General features: G+C 40.2%; 1 protein-coding gene across 2 annotated transcripts in view; it reads left to right on the forward strand.

The window, feature by feature from the left end:
* Positions 1 to 2,594: 2,594 nt before the first annotated feature.
* NEBL (nebulette) overlaps positions 2,595 to 16,955 on the forward strand; it is a 268,259-nt gene continuing 253,898 nt past the window's right edge. Inside the window, exons 1-2 of one of the 2 annotated variants that reach the window (XM_033076801.2) lie at positions 2,595 to 2,913; positions 3,928 to 4,022. In XM_033076801.2, coding sequence (XP_032932692.1) covers positions 2,845 to 2,913; positions 3,928 to 4,022 — 164 coding nt within the window. In that variant the 5' untranslated portion in view covers positions 2,595 to 2,844. The remainder of the gene's footprint in view (positions 2,914 to 3,927; positions 4,023 to 16,955) is intronic. The other variant, XM_033076809.2, reaches the window with a different exon arrangement.

Consider the following 16,955-nt stretch of genomic DNA (forward strand, 5'->3'; position numbering starts at 1 on the left):
CTTGGAATCAATGCTGGAACCTGTCTAGAGGTCCACCAGCTACAACAGGCTCCGTGCTGGCAGCAGCAGTTCTTTAGAGTGCAAAGTCTTTGCTCCTCTGTGCTTCACAGTCTTTGGTTTACACCCTTGGGTCAGTATCATAGCAGGGTTGTTGTATTTTGCTTTGCTGGACTTTTCCATTGCACCATTACCTACCAAGAAAAGGGAAAGTCTACTGATGAGTAACATTCCACTGCTTTCTCACTATCATGGATGAAGCAGGTTTTTCTCTCCTATATAGAGCGAAAGAACCCATTTTTCATTACAGTAGCAGCAGATAGAAGTTGTGATGATTGAGAAAGAGATCTGTACTGTGGAAATGAAGACCATGATTCAGACATTAATTTCTCCCCTTTCTGAAGGAAACTAATAAAAGTTAATAAAAGGATCCTGAAACAATGAGAAATATTGGAATGTTTCCATACTGCTGAAACAATAAATTCAGATCCAACTGCAGGTATTCCTATTGATGTAATGATTCCATTTCTAGTGTTGATATTTTGGTTAACAGAAGTTTTTCCTTCACAAGTAAGGTATTTCATTGTAACATTGATAGTGACAGTAATATCCAAATAATTTTTGTCTGCATGAGAAAGCTCTAATTGAGATTTTAATAATCTGGAACTTCCAGGAATTAAGCCTCTATCGCAAAGACTTCATACTTGCTGATTGGTAAACTGTATGCCTCTAGTTATTTCCAGTGAGCTACAGAGTCTTTTCACATACAAGCTATCGGTAGAATCTAAGCTAGGAAATAATTAAGTCATCTAAGAAAGATTTTTTTTTCCTGTATAAGTAACATTCACTGCCTTCTATTTGAGATTAATTTAAATCAGTCTCCATCCCAGTCCCCAGTACAGACTTGCTGCTTCTCCATACCATGTAGCCTTTGCAGAATGGACATTGCTTACCTATGTGTTGGGCCTAATTCAACTCAGATGGGATTTCAGACAGATCCCCAAAAACAGTTCTCACAAAAAGCACTGAGTTACCATGTATTCAAGTTTCTTTTATCAGCAGGTTCAGACGCCTAGCATTCAGAGTTCCTTGAATAAAAGCCATTGTTCACAGCTAGTCAGACTGCCCAAGAGAGAGTGTAAGGTAATCTGTACAGCACAGAGGTACCAGAGAATGAGAATCACTCCATTGGCACTCCAGGGTGCCTGTGCACCTATTTCTGTCTGGGAAACCTTAGACTGAGGCCAACTTGGCTTTGAGGCATTTGTGAAAAATTATCACACTATTGTCAATGAGGAACAGTGAGAAGACAAATCTTAAATTCCATATCAAAGGCAATTTGGTTAACAACAACGATTAAAAAAATCTGCTTCATGATTTTTGAGAACTGCAGGTTGCTAGCACTGGCTTTTAAAAGGATCAGCACATAGACCACAGGAACAGGAACGGGGCTGGTCAGCACATTGTCTATCTGCTGCTGCACGAGACAGCCACAGGAGACAACAAACATTTACAGGACTACCTGCCAATCTGCTTTCCTGTTGCTTGCAGCACAGCCAGCATCTCAACATTGAGTTTCATTTGGTGCCAGATGTTTCAGGCTAGATGAGGCAGAGGCAGCTTTACAACTTCCATCATGTAATATTTAAAGCCTGATTAGGTGTTTCTCATTTAATCACATATATTATTAATTTCAACTAAATTACTGTTTCTCCCTGTGCCTTTAAACAGCCAGTGAATAAAAGTTGGGTTGCTAAGGCAGAATTATAGCCAACTATTCCAGTTTAGCTGACTGCATTCTGATTACTTAATAACACCCAAGTATGTGCAGAATTTGTCCTTGCTGTGAGCCATACAGAGTGTGGCACTACTGAAAAAACCCTCAGAAAAGGCTGTACTGCATTGGCTTAAACGCTATCCTCAGCGTGGTTTATATTCCAGGTAGTTAAAGAAGTCCTCAGCGAAGAAAAACCGCATGAGTTCTTGCTGTACCGCTCCACAGCGCTGCAGAGCAAGTCAGAAATGACTGCCCAAAGCCTGCTCCGAGGAGCATCATTTGCCATTCCTGCTGCGATTCGGCTTCCCCGCGGGACCGCGGGTGAGACCCGGCGAGACTCAGCCCCGGAAAGGCCGCAACGCCGCGCCCAAAAACTCATCGGGACACAGGGCTGGGGGAGCGCACAGACGTGGTGGCTGCGGGGCTCGGGGCTCCCCGAAGTGAGGCCGAGGCCTGGCCGTGCGCCCCTGGGCACCTGCCGGCCGCGGCCTCCCGCCCGCAGCCCCGGCAGCGCCGTCGTTGCCCCGCGCTCTCCATCTCCCTCCCTGTCGCCGGGGCCAGCCCCGCCCCGGCGAGCCCCGGGCAGGTGCGCCCGGAGGCGCAGCGGGTGCCCCGCATCCATCCCGCCCCGCTCGGGGCGGCTGCGGCGCGGGGCTCGCCCTCCCCATCTGCCCTCCCCTCGCTGCGGGCCGCGCCGGTGGGCTTGGCTTGGCTTGCGGCTGCAGCGCGGGGCTCGGCGTGAGTCACCCAGCCCGCGGCGCGGCGAGCCGAGCGCGCAGGCACACGGGGGAGGCGGCGGGGGCGGGCGGCGAGCGGCGGGGGCGGCAGCACCGGCTCCCCGCCCGCCCACTCGCACATGCTGCCGAGCCGCAGTCAGCTGGAGCGCCGCTTCCTCCACAGCCGCCGCCGATGACCTCCTCGCCCGCCCGCAGCCGCTGAGGACCCCCAGCGTCCCCGCCAGGGCAGGGGATGATAGATCGGCCTCCTGCAGCCCCGTCCAGCGCAGCCCGCCGCATCGCAACCTCGGCCGCCGCCGCCCGCCGGAGCCGCCGCCCCAGAGGAGCCGCAGAATGAACCCCCAGTGCGCCCGCTGTGGCAAAGTGGTCTATCCCACCGAGAAAGTCAACTGCCTGGACAAGGTGCTGGGGCGCGGGCGGGCGGGGACGGCGCCTCCCGGGCGTGCCCGTCTCGCTCCCCGCGGCTCCGGCGGGGCGGGCAGGGCAGGGCCGGGCCGGCGGGCATCGGGGCGAGCCGGCAGGTGGCAAATGCGGCTTTCAGGGGCCGCCGCTGCGCCGGCATCCGCGCTGTCCCCGCCGCGGGGCAGCCGCCGTCACCGCGCTGGCGCGGGGCGAGTGGGGCCGCAGCGGCCAGGGCGCCCTGCGGTGCCCGCCCGGCAGTGACGGTGCCCGGGGCCGGCGGCGGGTCCCGCGGCCCCCCAGCTCCCCGGGGGATGAAGTTGTAGACGGCCCTTTTCCGGCTGTAGCTGTCGGTGCCTCCCCGAGCCGGGGCGGCTTTGGTTGCCCCTGGCACCATGGCCGGCTCGGCGGGGTCGGTGGCCGGGGCAGCGCGGCGGCCGCAGCTCCGTCCCGCGGGGCTGTCCCCGCTGTCACCGGTTATAGCCCAGAGCGGTCGCTCCGCAAAGAACAACAGTGAGGCTGTGACAGATGCGCCAAATTACTGTCCCCGGAAAGGCGAGGCGAGGCGGTGGAAGCCACCGGAGGAAAATGCCGTATTATGTGCTAAATTTAGTGTCTGTACGGTGTACCAAAAAGCCAGCCGTCACATTAGTTAGTGATTGCATTCGCGTAGTATTGCATTATTGCATTCTTAGCAAACGGCCTTTTAAAAATTTTTAATTATTTTTTTTGACCGAGGAAAACACCAAACTCCTGTTTCAGTTATCTTTAAAATTATCCTGGCAAGGTCAGCATGCAGGGGTCTTGGCATTCACCTTAGCAGAGAATTGACATTTCTGAGAGTGTTTCAGAAACACCTTTGGTTTCATGTGAAAGTAATTATTTTGATTAAGTTAAGAAACCTATAATGCATAGCCCAAATACTGATAAGTAATTGTGTTTTTATGTTTGCCATGTCCTAACACTGCTTTCAAAACATCAGTACCGTAAGTAATTCTACTTTACATTTATTTACAGTACTGGCATAAAGGATGTTTCCACTGTGAAGTTTGCAAAATGGCTCTGAACATGAATAACTACAAAGGATATGAAAAGAAACCTTATTGCAATGCGTAAGTATTGTAAATGTCAAGTCTTGCAGAAATGCACATGAAAAGAAAACCTGGCTGTGGATACTGTCAAATAGGTATTGTCGTGCTGTAAAAACTTAATCTAGAGAGAGCAGTGCAGTCTAGAGCAGCTCAGTATCTTTTCTTGTGGGATATTCTACTTGCATTGGTGTGCTAGAAGATGAAAATATTTCATTATATTATGTATTTCAGCAGTGTTTTCATATCAGATCTGAAGATACAGGTCTTTTTCTACCAGAAGGTGTTGGATCTAGTGCTGACTCCTGCTACGTTCATTATTGGTAATGCTAGATTACAGTTGTCCATTATGCAGCTCTCTATTCAGGGTTATAGAGCTGATCAGCGTTTTGTCATAAGAAAACAAAGTGCTTCTCAGTTGTGTAGTTTACCAGAGACAGTACCCTGTTAGAAATCATGACAGCCTGTTTTTAAAACTGTTAGCTTTTCCACATAGCTCAGATTTCTAAGCTAGGTATTTATAAAATCCTGACTTCTACTGTTCATGCTATTTTGCTATTCTCTTATATTTTGATTAAGAAAATGGATTAATTTTGGTTTGATTATGCTATAGTATACTCATGTTGCTTTCAACTTTTAGATTTTGTTGTGGTGTGGATTTTGAAGAGTGCTTTGATATTTGGCTTGCAAATACTGCAGAAGAGCATTTGATATATGGAGAAAAAAGTTGCTTATTGCTCTTTGTACCATGCTTCTAAAATTTGCTAATTGCATTTCAGTGTGTTTTAATCTTTAGAAGCCATTACAATAAGCTATTTTTAGAAGGATGGCTCTTAAGATTTTGGAATCAAATGTGATCTTATATGTCATTTGTATATTGTTGTTATTTTCACCTTTACGTACTTAAAACATGTTTTGAGAGACAGAGTTTTGAAGCTATGGACATGTTTTATTTTTCTTTAGAAATATTCTCCTATACTTAAAATATTTGTTTGATGTTGAGATAGACTGTATATGGCTGGCTGTAACAGAAAAGTTCAACAGCATATGGTCATTTCTTTCAGGCTAAAATTCAATCCAGTCAGTGTCTAAAATACAAGTTCTGTTATAAATCTGCTGTGCTGCCAAAACCTGAAACACCTGTTTCAGTGTGCACAGTTGTACTTAGTTTGCTTCAGGAGCATATGGAGTTACATATGTAAATTCCTGGCTTTCCCTGAAGTGCTCCGCACAGTGTACCAGGGTGACATTGGACCTCTCCTCACAAAGTGGGGTCTGCTGCCATTGTCATGGGCTGGAGAGAGCTGGGTAGGAAGGGAGTTGAGCTCTGACAGGTGGTACGCTAGAAACTGAGACTAACCTCGAGTGTTGGCCCTGGGTGGGACCCTGCCTGTGGTAGTGTCTGAGTTGAAGTACAGGCTTACATCCTTCACAGTAATTATAACTGTGATAGAAACCTTTAACCTATATTTTTGTGGTTAAATTTCAGTGATGATACTGTGGTTGCTTGATCATTCTCATCTAATCAGATAATTGTAAGATACTTAGTAAGATTGTTTGTTTATAAAATCTTCTCCATGCTAATACATGACGGTTTCCAAGCTGTGCATATGTAACTTCTGTTGCAGGAGAGTTTTTCATATATGCAGTTATGGCTTGTGGTGTGTCCTTCTGTTGATGGATGAGGGGGAGTAAGGATGATGGATGGATCTGTTATGTAGTATTCAGGTGCTGTTCTTCCTGGCAGCTGCTGTAATGAGCTTTGTGAGAGTGAGCCTTGAAAAAATAATCTCTACCTTTGAAATGTCTCTCAAACCTAATGTATGAAATCGAAAGCAGCAATGTAAAACCATTACAAGAATTGGGGATTTTTTTTCATTAAAAAAGAGTCAAAATGTAATGTGTAATATCAACAATGTGCATCTTGTTCTTAACTTTTAGTAAACTGGTAGGTGTTTATGCCCCCTTGTTTTTAATGAGAAACCTTAATCATAGAATGTAATAATTTCAAGTGTTCTGGGGAGCCATGAAGGGAAGACTAAGGCGTGCTTTGTGGTTTCAACAAACTTTAATATTCTTCAAAGGACAACTGAGATGTTTTTACAAAACTGTTTTGAAAATGCAGTTTAAATTTTGACAGAGAATCCTTGCATCTCAAGGGTGACTGCTTTGCGAGGCAGACAACATTACAGTATTTCAAATCATGATGTCTTATTCTGTTTTTATTAGTAAGAAGCAAGTAAATTTTTATGCTAAATGCTGCTTGAACATAAAATCTGCAAAGAAAAGAATGTAAATTTACTCATACAAACACCTACAAACACTTGACAAAGAGTAATTACAACTAAACTGTTTATTGAGGCCATCCATTGATAAGAGTACAATTTGTAGATAAAAGCGAAGAAGAATGTACTAATTTGAATGAGAGAGGAATATAATGAAATTGCCCAACAGGTTTGGGACCCATAGTTAGTTTTTCATAAGGACAAGGTGGAAAGCATGTATCTTTAATAATATCTGTATATGCTTTGGTAATTCACAGGTCAGATAAATTTATTGAATATATTTTGACCTTTGGTCTTAAAATCGTCCATTCTTTTGTTTCTTCAGCAGCTGAAATGAATGAGTTTTATTACTTTACTGGTAAAGATCAGAAATTATTTAATTGCAAAACATAATTTTTTTTTATTAATATAACAAAAAGACGCTCATCTGTGGTTGTTCAAAGTGTATTTTTGTAAGGTCAGATGTATTAACAGGAACTAACAAACCACAAAGGAATATATTGCAAAGTACTTTAATTCAGTGGCCATTAGAAAAGGGCAGAACTATTTGTAAATGCAGGATCCTGCTTTTTTGAAAACCAAATTTTTTGTTGGACATTTTGCCATATGTCCATCTAAATGATTGTATACCTTACTCGTGATAAAGAGACACTGATACCAAAAGTAATGACAGGGCTGCTGACATGGCTTCTGTAAGTTGTAGATCTATGGAAGATTTTACAGCAAGGTTAAAGCAAAAACTTTGTGTATATGTGTATAATATGGCTTTGATTTGAAAAGAATCATCTTTGGATCACAGGACTTTCATAATCTGTCTCCTTTAAACCTTTCAGTTCTCTTACTTGTAGGGAGAAGCTTGAATAACTTTGTTTTCCCTCTCTTTTTCATTATTTACATAATTTGTGAACTGCTTGAGTCAGGATAGTTACTTCTGCTTGTTTGTGTAGTAACTTGTTTGTTTGCTTATAGTATCATGCTTTTAGCTGGGGCCTCTGAGCAGTACAGTGCTGTAATATCCTTTAGTATTGTGTTTCTCACTTCCATTCTCATTTCATCTGAAAGGCCTCATACAGAGCATCTCGAGGCTTGTAGATGCACAGCACTTGGACACTGATGGGTTTGCCTTAACGACTTTAGTCTTGCCTTTTATTTGTAGTCTGATTTAGATATGCCATGTTTCTGGACTGCTGCCTGATTTGTGAAATAATGTTGATGAAACGAAGGGCTCAGACAGTTTTGCAGTTCAGCCAGGTGCTATGCATTGCCTGAAGCAGGTGAATGAGCCATTCTTTCTCTCTCTGAATGTACATAAAAGTAGTAAAAGAAAGGTTAAGACAATTAAAAAGTAATCTGATTTATCAAATCACAGTGGCTTAATGCAGATCTGAATTCCTATTTCACCTTAATATCTGCAGAAAGATGTTATTAAATGCTTGTTTAATATATGTGGAAATGTCAAGAAAAGTTGATATTATTGTCTTTTGCAAAGACAGAGCTGACCCTTTCCAGCTGCAAATAACAAAGATGATGCAAGGAAAGGAATGGCATTTTGGCAACTAACCATTTGTGTTCTCAAGCTTGTTAAATGATTGAATCATGTAGGATGATTATATGGTAACTTATTCTTAGGGATGTTCTTATAAATTCTTCTTTTGACAGATTCACTAGACCAAAACACAAGACTACTTTTTATGCAAAATGTAGAAGTTGAAATGCATATTTTTGGAATATGCTCTCTGCATTAGCTTTACCTGCTGATGCAGACAGCCTTTCCACATCCAATAGAGACATACTATTTAATTTCTGCAATCCTAGTAGCTTCCATAGATCTGATATACCACCCTCTTGCCAAAACAACCTCACTATTGCAATAAATTCTTCTGAAATACTTAGTGTCTAAAATTTTGCTAATTGCCTGCACACTGTGTAATCTCATTCAAGTTTTTATATATGACAGCCACCATATGGAATGATTACATAACTTAAATTTAAAGCTAGTTATCAGTCTCAGTGTGGATTATTGACATGAAGAAAAACTCATAATCACTTTCTTTTTTTACATTTAATTTCTCTGTAACTGGTGCCAGTAGGAAATAGATACCCAAATACATTTGAAATATTGTGATGTTATGAGAAGTACTACAGCTTCAATGTACAAGTGCAGTCAAACCCTACATTTTAGGATACTCTAGGGAAGGGGTAAAAAATGTGAAAGTGATTTTTTATCAGCTTGGAAATAATAAGAACATGGTATAACCTTGTTGAGAGTTATACAGTCTGGAGAATGGAAGCCGTTGCTTTTAATCAGTGGATGAATGTGGCCATTAAGTGGAATTAATTGTCTTGAAAGCTGAACATATGTATAGAATTTTGATTTTAGCTGTGAAACATGAGTGATTTTCATATTTTTTTCTTGACCAGTCAGAAAATTTTGAGATGGCGACCAGGAAATTGATGATATTATTCTTACTAAAAATAGTGAGCATTATCTTAGTTTTCAGTATTGATTTCAGCAGGTGGTTACTTCTCAACTTAAATATGTCAGGAAGAAAGAAAATTATGTAAGAGGCAGTGAGAATAAACCTGAAATCTGATGGAGCTACTTCTAAGAGTTGCAATAAAGAGAGAATAAACAGACTTTTCAAATTCTTCATCTTCAACTGGAAAAGGAACAACTCATAAACTCCCTTGCAAGCCCTCCTAGAAAGCAAGGGTCTGCACTTTATCACTTTATTAGCTTTGTGTAAGGAAGACTTTCCTGTAAAAATGCAATTTTAAATGGGTAATGGAAATAACAGAATTGCTGGAAAGACAGGGTAAAGGTCTCAACTCAGAGCCAATTACACTTATATCTTCAAAGCCCATTATTTCTTGTCCAGTATCACATGAGTATGAACTCCAGTATTTGAAAACATTTGTCCCTCCTCAGCAATATTTTCTTTAAACAAAACAACTCTAACTCTGTCCTCATCCTGATGGATTGTATTTTATGTTAATTCTTGTTTCTTTACCTTCAATTATTTCCAAAGTGTGTATATCTCATTTCAGTGCCCAGTGGAACGTTACCAGAGCTAGTACAACAACATGAGTACTTGTACATAATTTTTCTCCTAAATCCCAGTATAGTCTTCACCTTAATATTTTTGGTTGTAGAACCTGAACTATTTTAAATTATATCTGGATTCTTGTGGGCTATATTTTATGCAGAATTGCAACCTCAGCAGTGGTTATTATCCATTATCTAAGCAGTTAATTGTTCTTAGCTAAACACAGAATCTTCAACTTGGTTCTCATTGAACTAAATCTTCTTTTTTTTCCCCCAGGCTGCTTCTCCATTTGTCGAGTTCATTTTATATTCTAATTTTGTTCTCTAGTGAGCTTACAGCCCCCTCCTATCAACCTGTCAACCCTCCCACCAGAAAGCCTGTAAGCACATTGCAAATTTAATAAGTATAATCTTTATTTCATCACCCAGGTTGCTACCTGAAGGCCTGGAAGGGTATTGGGAGCAGTATGTACCAATGTGGACTGATGTAGCCTTCCCTTCTGCAGTGAGCAGTGCTGAATAAGAGAACTACTTTATCTTTTCTACCTATTCATGGAGTGCTAGATCAAGCATTGAGTTCTGTAAAATTGTAAAAAAGTAAAATTGTGAAATAGCATAATAATGGATATTTATGCAGACTCTGCTTAAATATAAGGGACAATTATAGTTAGAAGAAACATACATTCCTGGTCCTCAGTTCTGTGTTATCTTTTTTGCTTAATTCAGTGTTCAGTCCAAATTGCTATTGGTGATATCCAATAATGTAAACTAAAGTAAAGCTGATCCTATTTGCTTGAATATTTGAAGGAGCTTCTTAGGCAAAATATATTTGGGTCTCTTAAAGGTGTTTGATGCATATCTTTAAACTGTTCCAAGAAGGCACTTAAGAGCACTTTGCCAAGTTGCTGAATAATGTACATAAGGCAGATGGTGGTTAGTTACAAAGGAATTACTAAAGAATAATCATCACTGATACTCAGATCTTGGGCTGTTTCTTATTGCCATGACTGCATCTGATACAAACCCATTTATTGGGTTCTGTTTCAACATGTTTAATTGACCATGTCCTGATTTCATGTTTGGTCAAGATCTGCATATATTAATTGCACGCTGGGCGTGCAGAGACTCGCAGCAGTCTGTGAGCTCCAGCAGGTCCCTTGGTTTTCATCGTGGCAAGCTGTGGAGAGCACCATGGTGACCTGCAGCTGAGTGCAGCCAACCTGCTTCCCTGCTAGTTCAAGCGCAGTGACCCCAAGGGAGATGAGTTGTTACCTTTTTCTCTGAGCAGGTGAATTCTCTGGTTTTATTGAGCCAGTTCTGCCATGTCTAGCTCCTGACGTGAGTATAGGGTCTGTATTTGGAATTAATGTTTCAGTATTTTTCCTGTAGGTGAAATATTGTTGGTCCTGTTGTTGCTCCAAAGCACAATTGTAATTTAGTATTACTTAGGGTGTTGCTGTGACAAATAAATAGAAAATGCACAAATGAATATAATTATAATTTAATTTTGTTTGATTAAATACTGCACTAAGCATAGACAACTTTGCTGTGTGGAATCCTGACCTCTTGCCAGTTGATGTCTTGACTCAAGTAAATGTGTGTTTTTGATATATATAATTATTGGTCATTATAGATAGCAGAAAATTCTTCCAAGGAAGAACGCATGCATATCCTCAGAACTTTTAGTAATAAAATATACTAAACATATTTGAGACACGCAGTTTTAGTAAGGTGGTTTTTCTTTGCTTGCTAGTCTTTTGGCCACTGTTGATGCTTAAGATAATCTTCAGTTTTCTTTCTGTTGCTTTCTGTACTCAGTCCTAAAGATGCAGTTAATTTAATTATATTTATTAAACTATTAAAGCAACAGAGCAAGAACCATAGACGAGATTTTGTGATTCCAAATAATTTGCTTATTTTCATTGCATAGCTTGAACTTTGGAACCAGTTGTAGCAAGCCTGTGAAGTCTTGATATGGTTTGATAGCAGCTTTGTGGTTTAACTGTTTGGGGTTTTAAATGTTCTAAACCATAGAAGTTCCCATCATATTTGACAAAGAACTTAAGAAGAGTATTTTCACCTGGCTGTATCTGAAGTTCTGTGCAGCTCTGGTAATGTTGCTGCTGGTAGCAAATAAACCTGCTGTCCTGAAATGCTCTCTCTTCTTTATAAAGCTTCAAGAAAAATAAGTGCATGTTGCAATCTTTCATACAATTTTGAATTTTTTGGAGCTGGTGATTGCCAGTTGAGAAGGACAACATTGTGTCAGTCAGCTTAGTGTCAAGAAACAGGTGTTGCTGTTTATGCAATGTCAGTGAAAGCATACTTTATTTATCCAGACAATAAATAATCTTGGCTGAGTGGTCAATTACTTTTATTTTATTTTAATAATTTTGGATATTGTGGTGTGCTTATAGAAACTTGGTAAATTTAGGAATTGTAGGAGTTACACTGAGGGCAGTGTTTGGCTGTGTGATTTTGAAGTCCCTTGAAAAGGAGACAGTAGGAAGGACTCCCAAGGGAAAATTTTGCTCTAATAAGAGGTGGGTGAAGTATTTGTTGAATAACTGATCTCTCTCATTATAAATGTCACCAGTCAGTTCATGCTGCCTTCAGTTATGTTAACCCATATTGTAGCTTTTTGAAAACAAAAACCCTGCAGTTAATTCTGCTTAATTTGCAGATCAGTCATTTCTTCTCTCTCTGCCTCCGTCTTCTGATGTCAGAGTAGGTGTTACATCAGAGTTGGCCAAGCTATTTTCCCTAGCTTTCTCTTCATGTTGCCTCTCTAATTTTCATTTGTACTAGGGAGAAAAGTCTGGATGGTAAGCAGTGCAGAATTTTTAGTCTCTCGTATTTCTTCCTCCCTGTGTCTCTTGTTTTCCTTCTCCAAAAACTTCTATTCTTGGTTGTGCTGCAATTGCGTGATGGTAACTGATCCCATCACATCTTAGTTTGAGGAGGGCACAAAAATGTTCTATGAGTGTCACACTTGAGAAGAGACTACAGCACCTTAAAACTGAAAATAATAAAAACTAATTGTAATTTGGTTAGTTGTCATTTAAATGTATATTGGAAAGGCCTGTCTGGGAAGTGCATAGTTACTCTTTAAAGAGGATTTCTAAAAATATAGAACTATATGGATACTGGACAAATTTCCTTCCTTGCTTTACATTTTCAAAAATTCACACTATGTTTTTTCCCCTCTTAGGAGAGCAAATGTGTGGAGGTAGTCCATCATGTTCTTCCTCTCTAAATGGCAGCTTTTTTCATGCAGGTGTATTGATGTAATGCCAATTTCACAGATTTAAAAATAAAGTTGTGCTGCATTTTAATTTAGTTATACCTCAGGTATTTTTAAAAAAACCTGACAAACTAAGTGGTAATAGCTGATTTTTTTTTTCTTTCCTTCCTTTCTTTCTTTCTGTTCCAGCTTTACTCTGGAAGAATTCAATACTTGCAGTGCAATTCCTTTTGACATGAGAAAACTGTGCATATAAATACTTAGAGAAAAATTTTAAAGAAAAAAGATGCTGATTTCAGACTTAATTAAAATGCAAGTGGCTAAGTTTGTGGAGGGGAAGAGTGGCAAGAGGAAATAAATTGCCTAAATAAGAAGGCATTTCTATTTCTGTAGAACAGTGTGGAGTGGCATACATTCAACACAGTAGGGTGTTATGTTGCATAGTATTGGTTGTGTGTATCTGCAAATGCAGAAGGGAAGACATTTCTGACTGGATTTGCCTAGTCATACAAAAAGAAAAGGGACCAACCAGAATGAGGATTTCTAGCAGCAGAAGTACTGCATAAGTGGTTGATCAGGAGATGATTAACACTGTTAGAACTGGCAGCATGCTTGGTGTGTTGCTGCTGTGAGGTGCCAGTCCATGTTTTAAAGAACCTGCCAGGAAAAATACCCATTGAAAAGCTTCTTTTAGAGGGCTTGGAGTTACAATTATGCTGTAACACAGGAAAGTCTGAGTTATATTTTGAAGTAGTTGGTAGAAATTTGTCAGGCTGTTGGAAAACAGACATGAAACTTGTTAGAACAGTTATTAGCATAACTTGTTCAAACACTGTGTCATTAGCACAAAAGTGTTTGGAGTAATAGAGAAAGGTAAAACCAGTCTGGTAGAAAAAATGCATCAAAATATATATTTAGAAGAATACTATTATTTGAAATATGACACCTCTAGTAATCTTCTCAGAATTTCTCTCATTTAATGGTGGTGATGTCTGCTTATGCAAGGGGAGAAGAAGAGGACGCATGCAGAGAAACAAGGATATATGGGAAAGAGAAACAACTTATAAAAATGTTGGTTGAACTTTTCAGTTTAGCAAGCAAACTTTCTGAGATTGGTTGCACTTTTGAGTCTTTGATTAGGAACCAACTGCTATCATCGTGAATCCTGTCATGAACTTTTGGATTATTTTTGATCTGAAAATCAAAATAGAGATGAAACAGACATTTCCACATACCTCACTATTGATGCTGCTTGTTTGTGTCAGAAATGTTGGAAATCCATGTCAATAAGAATGGAAGAAGCTGGAAGGATAAAAAGGAAGACCAAGTAAATGAACTTGAATTGAGTTAATGGTCAGTCTACTCCATGGCATGCTTCACCACATAGTCAAGTTTCACTTCTTGCAGAATATTTGCTCAGTCTGAGTTCCTTTAATTCTATCATTATTTTAATGATAAATGGATATTCAGAATAGGAGATACAGTTATATGAAATGTGACTCAGTTTATTGCCACTGCAGGCACCGATGACTTCGTCCTGCTTTGAGGAACATGCAGTGAAGTGATTGTTATGAAGTTAGGAATGTAAATGCAAAGCAACAATTAATAAATTGTCTTGTTTTCCCATCTTTACTGCATATTAATTGAAATGTGTTTATTCTGGAAAGAGCTACATAGGTCATTTGAGTATATTTTGCTTGTAATTTTTATTTTTGGCAGTTTAGGTCAATGCAACAATTTAACAATAGCAGATTTTTTTCTGTCCCAATGTAACTTGTGAGAATGGTAATGTTAATTTTCAGAAGTTTTTTTTGTAAAGAAAAATCATGTCAAATAGGTAATCTGGTATTTTTCTTAACAGCACTGGAAACCTTTATGGCATCACTTTCTTCTTCGTTATAAAGCAACTATACTAAAAAATCATCTGTTTTGGTTATAGTGAATTAAGTTGTAAATGGGCAAGAGCTGGGAAAACTTCAACATTTAGAGCTCTGCAAATAGTCAGACATCTATCAATTTCCCCAAAGAAGTGATAGGATTATTCTTGAATAGGGGAAGCTTAATCACAGCTTTTAGTATGTGGAAGACACTGGATATGAAACCATTGGGTAAAGTTAGAAATATACATCTGAGCTGAAAAGATTTTTCCATATGGCACAATCTTCATGAAGGCTGTACTAAGCAGAGCTTTGTAAACAATTCTATTGATGCATAACAATTCACTCGGCTGTGCTAGCCTTGCAATAGATGGGTGAAGAGCAGAAAATATTTGTAGCTCCCCCCAGAAAGTGACACCTTAAAATAGGAATGCACTGAACACTCAAAAGGAAAAGATTGTGCAGAATCAGAATGTAATTTCTACTGTAATTTTTGAAGTGAAGTAGTGGAAGAGTATTGTCATCCATTATATAGTTTGCTTGTGGAGTGCCTGTTATTGTTGTAGCTGAATACTTTTTTACCCAGGGGATGTTAGTTATGTAAAGCTGATGGGCCAGTGTATTGTAAAACAATACATGTCTCTGAGGGGGGGCTGGAATTCTTCATATCCTGAAACATCATTTTGAGGACTGACTAGTAAAAGTGAGACAAGTAACTGAAACAGCTTGCCATAAGTGTAGACTATTGAAGGAAGTTTTAAAGAATTAAATACTCAAAAATACTGTGTGAATGGTAGTATGGTGGCTTTTTTTCAGGTACTGTATTGAAGGAGACCTTTTAAAAGTTCAAGGTGCTTTTTAGATGTAGTTTCAACTAGTCGTCTTAGAACTGCTGCTTGTATCTCCTAAACTGCTCTCAGCACTGGAAAACAGAAGGGTAGACTATGTCTCTGAAAAGTAAATGAAAAAATTAATTGAAGTAGGCCACTAACTACTCTACATTCTCATTTCTCAATGGGAGGAATTAAGAAGTATAGACTTTTGTACATTTTTGAATGTTCAGGTTGTCACCCTTTTCCCAGCAGGAGGGACATGCTCAATGGAATATCTTGTGGCTTGATTTCATTTATCCTGTAAGCAGAGCAGCTTTTATTGACCTTACAAGAAGATGCACACATTAGTATAGTAGATTTTGTTGTTAATTTATATTTTGACTCACAAAAAATATTAAGACTCATAACTATTTCTCTAGGACAAGAGATACATAAAGCAATGGGGAGAGAAGTAGTTACAGTGTGGTACCACTGGCACGGAGCAGTGGTATATTAAAGTGCACTCTTGGTGAAAGATGAATGGGGAAGTAGAGAAATGTGCCATTCCAGCAAGGCTGGGATATGGGCAAAGTTGTCACTACAGGAGAATTTAGAATAGAAAGGATTCTATACATTATATGTTCATTAAATGTTTAAAAGAAGCAGAATAACTTAAAAGCCACAAGTGAATAAAGCTGGCAAGTTTTCCTTTCTGCTCCATGCACACAGTTTGTTAAATGATCCTCCTTGCTCTGGTAGCAGAGAGCCTGCCAGGAGTGCATTAAGCATCGTGATTAATATCTGTCACATGTTTGTTCTCTCATCTTCTCCCCAGCAGGCGGTGTGTATATGAGGTGCACTTTTTTTTAGGTTTAAAGAAAAGACTTTTTGCGAAGATGCATGTATGTGTAAAATGAGGCAATGTCAATTAAGTGGAATGTGTGCTTGGAGCAGAAGGGGGGTTGTGATATCCCTGAGCTCCTGAAAACTGGACTGAACAAGGAACAAAGTGTTTCCAGGAAGATTCTGTCTCCATTGCAGCTGATTTCTGCTCTTGTTCTAGAGGTAGTTTGTGAGCCAGTAGTAAAATAAGTGTTTGCCCCTTAAGACTGGGTTAACACTGGAGGCAGCCTGGACTGAAGCGACCACACTCTGACTAAGTTTGAGATCTCAAGCAGCAAGGTCATGATCCTGAATTTTGGAAGAGAGAAATTCCAGTTGTTGAAGGATTTGGTGAATGAGATCCTTTGGGAAATTGTCCTTAGGTACAAAGGAACCGACCGGAGCTGGCAACTCTTTAAGGCCGCTTTCCTCAGAGTGCAAGAGCTCTGCGTGTCAGTGTGTAGGAAATCAGGCGAGGCAGGCTGGAAACTGGCTGGAAAAGTGCTCCTGTCACTGAGGAGTAAGAACGGAATGCAAAACTCATGAAAGCTTGTGGAGAGTGTAGAGGTATGGTTTGACTGTGTAGGGATGGGGTCTGGAAAGCCAAGGCACAGAAGGACCAAGGCTTAGCAAGGGATATGAAGAACAACAAGAGGAAATTCTGTAATCAGGAAAAGGGCAAGGACAGTATACCCCTCCTGAAAAACGAGAAGGGAGAACTGACAGCAGTGGATATGGAGAAATCTGACTTAATCAATGACTTTGCCTCAGCCTTTCCTGGCAGCCAGACTTCCCATATCAACTCAAGTCT

Source organism: Catharus ustulatus, chromosome 1 (assembly GCF_009819885.2).
Source record: "Catharus ustulatus isolate bCatUst1 chromosome 1, bCatUst1.pri.v2, whole genome shotgun sequence".
Classification (NCBI taxonomy): Eukaryota; Metazoa; Chordata; class Aves; order Passeriformes; family Turdidae; genus Catharus; species Catharus ustulatus.